The sequence below is a fragment of the Saccopteryx bilineata genome, chromosome 2 (genome assembly GCF_036850765.1).
Source record: "Saccopteryx bilineata isolate mSacBil1 chromosome 2, mSacBil1_pri_phased_curated, whole genome shotgun sequence".
Classification (NCBI taxonomy): Eukaryota; Metazoa; Chordata; class Mammalia; order Chiroptera; family Emballonuridae; genus Saccopteryx; species Saccopteryx bilineata.
The window spans coordinates 192499359-192511996 of record NC_089491.1 but is presented as its reverse complement, the minus strand read 5'-3'; the positions used below and the strand labels follow the sequence as shown (position 1 = coordinate 192511996).

At 39.6% G+C, this 12638-nt stretch overlaps 1 protein-coding gene across 1 annotated transcript in view; it reads left to right on the top strand.

The window, feature by feature from the left end:
• The window catches only part of XPO4 (exportin 4), a 126619-nt gene that overhangs the window by 89274 nt on the left and 24707 nt on the right, over positions 1–12638 (top strand). Inside the window, exons 11-13 of the mRNA XM_066259007.1 lie at positions 9599–9775; positions 10379–10521; positions 11787–11932. Of these exons, the coding sequence (XP_066115104.1) occupies positions 9599–9775; positions 10379–10521; positions 11787–11932 (466 nt within the window). The remainder of the gene's footprint in view (positions 1–9598; positions 9776–10378; positions 10522–11786; positions 11933–12638) is intronic.

The window sequence follows — 12638 nt, the reverse complement described above, 5'->3', positions numbered from 1 at the left end:
TTTCAAAGAACCAGCTTTTTGTTGTATTAATTTTTCTATAGTTTTTCTTTTTCTATTTAATTTATTTCTGCTCTAATTTTGACTATTTAGTTGTTCGTTAATTGCTTTCTCATTTGTAGCTTGACCGAGTAGCTACAGCAGAGCAAGTGACCCCTTGCTCAAGCCAGCGACCTTGGGCTTAAGCCAGCGACTATGGGGGTCATGTCCATGATCCCACGCTCAAGCTGGTGAGCCCACGCTCAAGCCGGATGACCCTGCACTCAAGCCGGCAACCTCAGGGTATTGAACCTGGGTCCTCTGTGTCCCAGTCTGACACTGTCCACTGCGCCACTGCCTGATCAGGCTCTTTCTTATTTTTTTTTTTTTCTTTCTTTTTTTTTTTTTTTTTTCATTTTTCTGAAGCTGGAAACAGGGAGAGACAGTCAGACAGACTCCCGCATGTGCCCGACCGGGATCCACCCGGCACGCCCACCAGGGGCGGTCCTCTGCCCCCCAGGGGGCGATGCTCTGCCCATCCTGGGCGTCGCCATATTGCAACCAGAGCCACTCTAGCGCCGAGGCAGAGGCCACAGAGCCATGCCCAGCGCCCGGGCCATCTTGGCTCCAGTGGAGCCTTGGCTGCGGGAGGGGAAGAGAGAGACAGAGAGGAAAGCGCGGCGGAGGGGTGGAGAAGCAAATGGGCGCTTCTCCTATGTGCCCTGGCCGGGAATCGAACCCGGGTCCTCCGCACGCTAGGCCTCCTAGCTAGCTGCTAGGCTAGCAGCTCTACCGCTGAGCCAACCGGCCAGGGCTCTTATTTCTTAATGTAAGCTTATAATGATACAAACTTCCTTGTTATTACTGCTTTTGCTGCATCCCAGAATTTTTGATATGTTGTATTGTCATTTTCATTAGTCTGTATTTTGATCTCTGCTTTTATTTCTTCTTTGACCCATTTTTTCGAAGTATGTTGTTTAATATCCACATTTTTATGGGTTTCTTCTTTTTTGTAGTTGAATTCTAACTTTAAAGCTTTATGGTCAGAGAATATGCTTGGTATAATCTCAGTCTTCTTGAGCTTGTTGACAATTAGTTTTGTGACCCAGCATATGGTCTATTCTTGAGGATGTTCCATATACACTGGAGAAAAATGTATAGTCTAAAGTCCTGGGATGAAGTACCCTGTAAAAGTCTACTACATCCATTTGGTCTAGTGTGTCGTTTAGGATTTCTTTATTGATTTTCTGTTTGGATGATCAATCTAGGGCCGTCAGTGGTGTATTGAGATCTCCAAGTATAAATATGTTTTTTTCTTCTTCTATTTTTAGATCAGTTAGTTGATGTCTTATATATTTTGGTGTTCCCTGGTTTGGTGCACATATATTAAGAAGTGTTATGTGCAGCCTGACCAGGCAGTGGTGCACAGTGGATAAAGCGTCGGACTGGGACGCCGAGGACCTACATTCAAAACCCCAAGGTCACTGGCTTGAGCGTGGGCTCATTCTGCTTGAGCCTGGGGTCGCTGGCTTGAGTGTGGGATCGTAGACATGACCCCATGGTTGCTGGTTTGAGCCCAAAAGTTGCTTGCTTGAAGCCCGAGGTTGCTGGCTTGAGCCCAAGGTCACTGGCTTGGGCAAGGGGTCACTTGCTCTGCTGTAGTCCCCCAGACAAGATATATCTGAGAACATAATCAGTGAACAACTAAGAGCTGCAACGAAGAATTAATGCTTCTCATCTCTCTTCCTTCCTTTCTGTCTGTCCCTCACTCTGTCTTTGTCAAAAAAAAATGTCTTCTTGATACAGTGTCCCCTTTATCATTATGAAATGACCATCTTTGTCTCTCATTACCTTTATTGTCTCAAAGTCAGCATTGTCAGATATGAGCATGGCTACACCTGCTTTTCTTTGATTATTATTTGCTTGGAGAATTGTTTTCCAACCTTTCACTTTGAGTCTACTTTTGTCTTTGCAGCTTAGTTGTGTCTCTTGAAGGCAGCATATGGTTGGGTTTTGCTTTATGATCCAATCTGCTACTCTGTGCTTCATTATTGGTGAGTTCAGTCCATTTACTTTTAGGATAATTATTGATACTTGAGGATATCCTGTAGCCATTTTATGTATTTTTTTCAGATAGGTCTGTTTCTCGTTTGGTTGTTCTCTTTTGTTTTTCTGTCAGTTGTTTTTGTTTGGTAGTATTCCATACCTTTTCCCTCTATTTCTTCTTTTTTTTTTTTTTTCTTTATTTATTCATTTTTTTAGAGGGGGGAGAGAGAGAGAGAGAGAGAGAGAGAAGGGGGGGAGGAGCAGAAAGCTTCAACTCCCATATGTGCCTTGACCAGGCAAGCCCAGGGTTTTGAACCAGTGACCTCAGCATTCCAGGTTGATGCTTTATCCACTGCGCCACCACAAGTCAGGCTCTTCTTTTTTTTAATCTACATGTTTTAGTAGTGGCATTTTTTTGGGTGGTTACCTTTAGGTAATTAAAAGAAAATTTGTCATATTTACAAGAGTCCATTATCATGTGAGTGCTTCTGCGCTCCATCCTCCTTTGGTATTTCAGATTTTGATCCTCTCCCCTTTCATGTTATTGTTGTCGCAGATTATCCTTGTTTTTATTCTGATCTTGTTGCTTTTATGTGGTTTTGTTTTGTTTTGCTCTTTGTATCTGGTCCAATAAACCCCCTTTAGTATTTTCTGCAGTGGGGGTTTTCTGGTGATAAATTCTGTCAACTTCTGTATATTTGTAAAAGTTTTTATTTCTTTTTCATATTTGAAGGATAGCTTTGATGGATATAGTATTCTTGGCTGATAATTCCTCTCTTTTAGTACTTTGAGTGTTTGAAAGGTCCACTCTCTTCTGGATTGTAGGGTTTCTTCTGAGAAAGGTGATGATAAAGGGCTTTCCTTCATATGTTATATTCTTTTTTTCCCTTGGTGCCTTGAGGATTCTTACATTGTCATTGATTTGTGACAGTTTCATTATGACGTGCCTGGAGTAGGTCTGTATAGGTTGAGGTAACTTGTTGTTCTGTTTGCTTCTTGGATTCGAAGCTCTCTTTCCACATGCTTGGGAAGTTCTCAATTATTTTTTTAAATCAGTTTTTTATTATCTTTTCCCTCTCTTGTTCTGATATATCTATTATTCTTATATTGCTCTTTCTCATGGAGTCAGGTGATTCTTGTAGAGCACTCATTTTTTAAAAAATTCATGAGTCCCGCCTGACCAAGAGGTGGTGCAGTGGATAGAGCGTCGGACTGGGATGCGGAAGACCCAGGTTTGAAACCCCGAGGTCACCAGCTTGAGCGCGGGTTCATCTGGTTTGAGCAAAAGCTCACCAGCTTGGACCCAAGGTCGCTGGCTCAAGCAAGGGGTTACTCGGTCTGCTGAAGGCCTGCAGTCAAGGCACATATGAGAAAGCAATCAATGAACAACTAAGGTGTCACAACGAAAAACTAATGATTGATGCTTCTTATCTCTCTCTGTTCCCGTCTGTCCCTATCTATCCCTCTCTATGACTCTGTCTCTGAAAAAAAATTCATGAGTACCTCTTTTCTTTCTGTAGCATCTCTAGTTGCCTGTCTTCGATGTCACTGATTCTCTCTTCTGTCTAGCCTGTTCTATTAGCTAAATATGTTACCTCATTTTTCAGTTCATGTATTGAGTTCTTCATCTCTTTTTGGTTCTTTTTTAAGGGTTTTATCTTCTTGGTGAAGTACTCTTTCTGTTCATTAATTTGGTTTTTGAGCTCATTAATTTGCTTATCACTATTTTCTCACAACTCATTCAGTTTTTTTAGAACTTCAATTTTAAATTCTCTGTCATTAAACTCCAAGGTTTTCATGTAATTGAGATTTTTTTCTTGGGGGTTTTTCATTATCTGTCTGAACTATGTTTCTGTCTTGTATTTCCATTTCTTTCTTAATGACATTTGAGAATGGTATTGTTAACCTTAACAAGAAGCAATTTTTTTCAGTAGCTGTTGCTATACTACAAGTTCTGGCTTTGTGAAATTCTTGGGCAGACCTCTGCTGTCCTAGTGATGAGGCAAGGCTGAAGTGTTGGTGGGGGTTGCTTTGCAGTTTTCTGGCTTTAGCACTGGCACTTGCAGGTTTCCCATGGTCCTTCTTCCCCACGTCTCAGCAGACCAGGGGGATCATATGTGGAGTACTTCCAGTTCTCAGGGGTAGAGTGTCACCAGAGAGTCAGCTGGCCCACCACCACCCTTCTTTTTACTGTTTGGGGGAGGGAGGTGGGTTCTGGGAGGCTGGGGGAGTGCTTGCTTTTGTTTTCACTGACCACTGCATGGAGTGTGGACAGCTGGCACAGTGCCAATGCCAGGTATGGCAAGTGAGCAGTGCTCCCCAGTGGGCTGATCTTTGTGGGTTAAGCACCCACTTACGGAGTTTGTGCCTTGCCAGGAAAGCCTGGCACTTCCCAGCACCCACAGATGGGGCTTGCACCCCGCCACAAGAGCCAGGCACTTTGGGCTCCACACTGGCCTATGGAGCGAGCATTGTAAGCTGAGTGCTGCCTGCATAGGTTGATTGAAAGCCAAGCAACGTAGGCAGTCCTGGGTAACCCTGCCTCTGATTGTGCTCTCCTTTGTTCAGCTTTTTCCCCCCTGCCCTCTAGTCTCTCCAACTCTCCAGGCTCAGTATAAAACTCTCTCCCTGAGTCCAGCAGGGAGGGAGAAGAATTCAGTCCTCTGCTCTCCTCTCGAGAGATGACTGCAGATGTGTTTTATCTTCTGTCCTCCTTTTCAACCCATCCCACCTTCAGCCCATTCCTTGCACAGATCATTTCTGCCAGCTGGGAGCCCAGCTGGGGTTCCTTTGCTGCCTTATAGATATCCAATTTGTTGAAATTTTAAGGGAAGAGATCAGAACTATCTCTCATGCTGCCATTTCTCTGACATCAAAATATTTTTGAAAAAAGCAAAAAATTAGAAGTAAACCAAATCACTTACAGTTTTATCTTCTGAACTGTTATAGTAATGTTGTGATGTATATTTTTTCTGTATTTTAAGGCATGCCAACTAAATTTAAAGAAAAACAATCATTTTATATTTTATGAGCATATTATTTTTAAAAAAATAATTATTGATTGATTTTAGAGAGGAAGGGGAATGGGGAGAGAGAAAGAAAGAAATGTCTATCTGTTTCTGTATGAACCCTGACTGGAACCAAACCTTCAACCTTTGAATGGGGACAACATTCTAACCAACCGAGCTATCTGGCCAGGGCATAAGCATTTTCTTATGTCATCGACTAGTGTTAGAAACCATGGGTTTTAATATAAAAGATTAGAGGAATGGCTCAGTAAATTTATTTGCACTGTTTTAAGTAATACTACAGCAAATATTCTTATAGGCAGACATTCTTAAGTCAGTATCATTTTTAATTAACCCTTCAACTGGTGTCTTGCTCCACTGAAGGCCACTCTTCACAGCTGCTGTTCATGACTCAGGCAGGCTTTATAAGAGTGGGTTGTCATAGAGAGAAAGGCAGATGTTAATGAGCATAGCAGTTGAAATTTTAGGGATTATTTTTTTTCATAACCTTTGTTTCATAAAAGATTTCTGTTGGCTTATAAAAAGAACATTTAAAATGAAATAATTGTTTAAAACTTGCAGAGGACGCCTGACCAGGCGGTGGCGCAGTGGATAGAGCGTTGGATTGGGATGCATAGGACCCAGGTTCGAGACCCCGAGGTCGCCAGCTTGAGCACAGGCTCATCTGGTTTGAGCAAAGCTCACCAGCTTGGACCCAAGGTCTCTGGCTCCAGCAAGGGGTTGCTCGGTCTGCTGAAGGCCCACAGTCAAGGCACATATTCTTAGTTCTTCAATCAATGAAGAACTAAGGTGTCGCAACAAAAAAACTGATTGATGCTTCTCATCTTTCTCCTTTCCCATCTGTCTCTCTTTCTCTATCTCTGTGAAAAGAAAATAATAATAAAAATAAATAAATTCAAAAATATTTTATAAATAAATAAAACTTGCAGAGGACAATCAGAATTAAACAAGAGTAGAAAGTCAAGGCTAGAGCAAAAGAGCAATCTTGTTATATAAACTATAAGTTTATCTGTGTATAAAAATTTTTTCATTGATAGGAGAGAGAGAAACATTGATTTATTGTTATACTTATCTATGCATTCATTAGTTGATTCCTGTATGTACCCTGACTGGGAATTGAACCTATAACCTTAGTGTAATGGGACAATACTCTAACCAGCTGAGCTACCCAGCCAGAGCTGTGTATAATAAATTTGACTTTTTAGATTTAAAGTAGGATGGGAGATACATTTTCTTAAGAGAATCTGGTGCCAAAAGAGGATGCTCACCTCTTCTTAGGAATTTTTCCTAATTTAAGTAAATATAAAATTGAAAAAAAAAATCTCTTGAAGAGCTTCAAATAGGAGTCGGTGAATGGAATCCTAAATCCATGACTGCAGACAATGCTTGAACAGATTTTTAACAGCATTGTTTAATCCTCAGTGGACTACTGGGGCTTGCTTTTTGTTTCTTTTTTGAGCAGTTCTATTTTAACATTGATTTTTTTTTTCAAGAGTGTTCTTTCTTGGAGCCCTTAGGACAAAAAGAGTATTAATCATTTTGCATTTTGCCTGTGAATATGTCAGACTCTTGTAAGTCTGTGGATTTTAGTGATCTGATTTCTCCTGTATCTTGAAACATTTTGCTATCTTATGACCTTGGGAAGTATTTAACTATTACTAATCAATTCCCAGCTATAATAATGTTTTAAAATGTGTAAAATAAGAAAGTAGAGGAATGATGAAATCACCTACAACTATGATATAATAGTGAACTCAGTCGCTATAAATGAAATAAATAGCTACTACCCGTTATTTTCCAGCTTTTGAATTGCATTTTCCAAAGTATGGTATACTTTCAGGAAGTTTATTAAAGAAGTCTAGAGATACAGTCTTTTAAATCTTTTTTTAAAAGTTTTATTGACTACCGTATGGGATTCAGAAGTTTTTGTTTTCTGCTCATAGTAATAAGAGGAGAAACTTGCCAGAAGAAGACATTTCACAGTGAGGAAACAGATCAGAAGAAGACTGTAAAGAGACAGCAGTACTCCAGACTCTAGCGATGGTCAAGTTGATAGTATAACTGAAATCTGAGGCTGAGATGTAGCTAGCTGACTGTATCCTAGATAAATTCACAGAAACGATTCTTGAACAATGTATGTCCAAAGCCAAAAAGATACGGCATTCTCATTGCACAGGGAAACTGCACCCATTATTTTGTGACAAGAGTTTGGACCATCACTTTTTTCTAAAATAATTTATTTATATATATTTTATTCTCTTTTAGAGAGGGAGACACATCGATTTGTTTTCAATTATTTATTAATATTTTTTATATTCATACAACAAAATTACTTGTGGTTTGTAATTGGATTAATGTTGCAAGCAGTATGTACAAAGGTGGTAGAAGGAAATAAATGATGTAGAAATGAAAACTTAGTTGAATTGATCTTTTTTATTGGTATTTATAAATTCTAATGAATATGTACGAATCAACAATGTATATAAAATAAGGTGTCTGTAAACAAACACACTTAAAACAAGTGCTGTATTGATCTGTTCACCTATACCTGATGAAAAATAGAAGGAACCTAACCTATTGTCTGCTTGCTCATTCAGAGTTTGCAGCAACTTTGTAAAACATATGCAGCAGAACTAACAGGAATGGACTATTTACAAGACAATGTGTTCCAGTTACATTCAAAGAATGTTGTCCATTTCTGGTACACAGCAGTTCTCAGATAACGTTTTGTATCAGTTAACCTGTGGTGAAATGGGTTTTGTTGTCCATGGTTTCACATAAAGCTGCAGAACCTACTGGCAGCGTTAAGGGATGACTTAACTGTGTGTGCCTTCAAGGCCAAGGAAATAGGGAATAAAAATGGGATTTGCTATGTTTAAACTCTTATTAAAATCATCTAATGAAGTTCTTTTAACATTCTCTTCAGTCTTACATAATTTTTTTTCCCACAAAATGACTTCAGAATGTTTTGTAAGGTTTATTTGACCCCAAAAATACTACTTTATTTTTATAATTTTATTTAGAAAATTAAATTTAATAGGGTGACATTGATCAATAAGAGTATATAGGTTTCAGGTAAACCTTTCTGTAGCATTTGAACTGTTGATTATGTTGTATACCCATCACCTAAAGTCAAATTATTTTCTGTCACCTTATATCGGTCCCTCTTTATACCCTTAACATACTTTTTCTTTGTAGACTATGGCTTAATAAAAACTGCAGGCACAAGGAAGAGATTCACTGTAAGCAGTTTATCTGATGCTTAGATGTCATGAGTGGGTGGTAGTTCTGGTGGTCCAGCTAAATCTGGAATACTTGACATAGATTCTCTAGTACTTTTCTGTTTTTGAGTTATTGACAAATTGATGAATGTACTCTCTGATGAAAGTTTCTGACTTCTGTATTTGTAGATGGGGCCAGTCTGTTTTTTGTAGAAGCTAGAAACACAAGTTACAGACTAGATCTATATAGACCTTTAGTGCTCCTAGGTTCACTACCTGTTAACACATAGTCAGAAATGGTGGGTTTTGCCAAAACCTTTTTAAAAGTGAATATATACGTACATATGTAGTTAGACTGAATAGTTATCTACATATGTAGATACTGACTGAAATTCTTGGTATCTCTTACGCCTTTAATGTATTTGCTGTACTTTTTTGTATCTCACTCTTCTCATTGGACTGAGCTGGAAAGCACGAGTGGTACATTGTTTATATTTTCATGGAGCATGGTGCTTAACACTAAGTATTCTGGGTTTCATAGAATGCTGACCTAGTAAGTTTATGATGAAGAAATAGATACACAGATTAACCTGTGTGTCCAGGTTACCAATTAAGTAGGAAGGCTCTTCTCTGTAGGCCCTATTCTTCCTTTATTAAAAAAATATATAGAATGTTATGGAGCATCTGTGAAGTTCTCTCCATATTGTTAAATATGCTGATTAGACTAATCTTCATTCTCCATTTGTTTTTTTAAAGAAAGGATTTTTAAAATTATTTTATGAGGGGGATGGGGGATAGAGGGGGAACGGTAAAAACATCTCATTCCACTTAGTTGCTCCATTTAGTTGTGCACTCATTGATTGCTTCTTGTATGTGCCCTGACTGGGAATTGATCCTGCAATCTTGGCATGGTGGGATGATGCTCTATCCACTGAGCCTTCTGACCAGGGCATTTTCCATTTAAAAAAATTGTTTAAATGTATGTAGTAAGTATCTTTTCATTCTGATAGATCTCTTATTGACTACAGAGAAATGTTAATTTTTTATTTGAAAAATACATGTTCCACAGAAATAGCTAGTCTTCTTAAGAAATAAACATTAATTACTGTTTGCCCAAGATTTATTTAGATTACTTTAGAAAGATTTTAAAATGTATAGACATTTTTACTGCAGTATTTGAATTGATTAGTTAATTTTAGAATGAACTCAGCTAGATTATTATTACAAGAAAGATATATAAAACGATGTGTATAGCTATGTGAGACTTGTGTTATAATGCCCATGTTATTTCTCTGGCCATTGTTTGTGAAACTTCTTTTCTCTTAGCTTGATAAAGATGACATGGTCTACATGGAAGCGTATGACAAGTTGCTGGAGTCCTGGCTGACTTTGGTTCAAGATGATAAACATTTCCATAAAGGCTTTTTTATCCAGCATGCAGTTCAAGTTTTCAATTCCTACATTCAGTGCCACCTGGCTGCTCCAGATGGCACGAGGAATTTGGTAAGTTTTAAGCCAGATTGTGATTAAAAATCTGTTTTATCGTAGTCTCTATTTTATATACTTTATCGTCTTGTACTTTGTGTAATGATAGAAATTTGTGCTAAGCTTCTTCAGAAGATTTGCTTAGAGCATCAGAGGACCAAAGTGGTCCCTCATCTAAATGCCCATGTTTTGTGGGGTGTGGCTGGCGTGTATACCTCCTCTCTCTTCAGTTTTCAGTTACATACCTGTATCTTCCTCATTGTCAAGTGGTATGAATGACTCCTTATATCCAAAGCCCATGGATAATCTTAAAGGTGCCAGAGCTTTTTAGTGACAAGTTAAATTCTCTGGTGTGGAACGTGAGCTGTGGGTGGGTAGTTAGCTGTTTACATATGTGTGCTGTGGCTTTACACCCTTCACTTCTTTCTGTTCTGTTTTCTGCTTTGGGTGACCATGGGGCTTTCACACAGAGAGGTCCCTAGGAAGCTACACTGGTGGGTCTCTGTCCGGCTCCCCTTCTCACAGGAAGTATGGGGGCTGTTTCCAAGAGCAACAGAAATGTGTAGCATGTGGGATGCAGGTGTGCCGCTCATCACTCATTATTTCTCTCATTGATAACAGACTGCCAATGGTGTGTCCTCTCGTGAGGAAGAAGAAATAAGTGAGCTTCAGGAAGATGACCGAGACCAGTTTTCAGATCAACTGGCCAGTGTAGGAATGCTAGGCAGAGTTGCCTCAGAGCACTGCATACCTCTTCTGACCAGGTACACACAGCCCGGAGAACCCGTGGAGCAAACATGGTCCTCACACTTCCCTGAGGAGCACTCTGTGCACCCTTCCCCGCATGTTCCTCGCTCCCTGGAGCAAATGGATAGGGACACGTTCATGGCTGTAGTCCGTGGCTTGTGCCGTGGGCCCTAGGCACCATAGCGTAGATGGCAGAGAGGTTATGGAAACATGATGTGAGACGCGATCTACCCATATCAATAAAAGTTGGGGCCTGACCTGTGGTGGCGCAGTGGATGGAGCGTCGACCTGGAAATGCTGAGGTCGCCGGTTCAAAACCCTGGGCTTGCCTGGTCAAGGCACATATGGGAGTTGATGCTTCCGGCTCCTCCCCCCTATCTCTCTCTCTGTCTCTCTCTCTCCCCCCCCTCTCCTCTCTAAAATGAATAAATAAAATAAAAAAAAAAAAAAAAAAAAAAAAAAAAAAACAATAAAAGTTGGAATAACCAGCCTGACCAGGTGGTGGCGCAGTGGATAGAGCATCGGACTGGGATGCGGAAGGACCCAGGTTCGAGACCCCAAAGTCGCCAGCTTGAGCGTGAGCTCATCTGGCTTGAGCAAAGAGCTCACCAGCTTGGACCCAAGGTCGCTGACTCCAGCAGGGGGTTACTCGATCTGCTGAAGGCCCGCGGTCAAGGCACATGTGAGAAAGCAATCAATGAACAACTAAGAAGTCGCAACGCGCAACGAGAAACTGATGATTGATGCTTCTCATCCCTCTCCGTTCCTGTCTGTCTGTCCCTGTCTATCTCTGCCTCTGTAAAAAAAAAAAAAATTGGAATAACCAGATTTCAAATGCTTATTGTAAACCGTGATTGTTTGTAAAGCACTTTTTTTTTTTTTTTAATTTTATTTATTTATTTTAGAGAGGAGAGAGAGAGGGAGAGAGAGAGACAGAGAGAGAGGAGAGAGAGACAGGGGGGAGGAGCTGGAAGCATCAACTCCCATATGTGCCTTGACCAGGCAAGCGCAGGGTTTCGAACCGGCGACCTCAGCATTTCCAGGTTGACGCTTTATCCACTGCGCCACCACAGGTCAGGCCTGTAAAGCACTTTTTTAACTCTGTCATAAATGATACACCACAGTTCCTGTAGTGTTATAAGAACTACTGTGTATCATAATAAATATATTGTATATGTTTTTGTGCTAACATCTTAATTTATGTTGCCTAGTACAGGGAAATGACATTATTCTAGGTCTTGCTTATTGCATTTTATGAAGCTGTTGTTATTTCTTCTTTTAGTTTACTAGAAGAAAGAGTAACAAGGCTCCACAGTCAGTTACAGCGGCACCAGCAGCAGTTGCTTGCTTCACCTGGTTCAAGCACCATCAACAACAAAATGCTTGATGATCTATATGAAGATATTCACTGGCTCATTTTAGTTACAGGTTGGTTGGTTGTTTCTTTTTAAAATGTAATTGCCAGCTCACAGTTTCAGCCTTGAAAAGAAGCTTCGTGTAGTAAAAGTAATAATAGTCCTACGTAGTATTGGAGGAATCTGGTGACAGCTGCTGTGTGACAGCTACAGATGCATTTTTAAAAATGATTGGCTGACACGTATTTAGTGCCTGTTGCATACGAAGTGTCTTACGTGGCGCTTACTGTCGCCCACTGAAATGGTGCTGTTATTACATATTACTAGCATTGTCATTATTATTACCCCTTTTATCAATGGAGGAGCTGAGACTTAGGGATTTACAAGAAACGAGCCCATGATGACACTGCTTTTAATTTTTGGAGCCAGAATACAAATCCTAGGTAGTCTGACTTTTAGAGTCGTCTTCTGTAACTGTACTGTCCGTGTTTCTGTATTTTAAATAATCAGGGAAAATAATCTTAATTTTTGAAAAGGCATCCCCAAATATTGACTTTGATATAGATGATAGACTTCCTATTCACTTTACAGAATATATTACTAAAAAGTAGATTAAACAGCCTACATGTCAGTATGAATGATAAAATTGTTGAATAAAACATTTGTCCTTTGTTCTTTCCTGTTTTTTCAGAGTTAATTATCTAAAAAATAAAGTTTCTTCTCATCAAAGTTGAAATAACATTAAATTTATAATTTTTACATCAATTTATATGATGTAT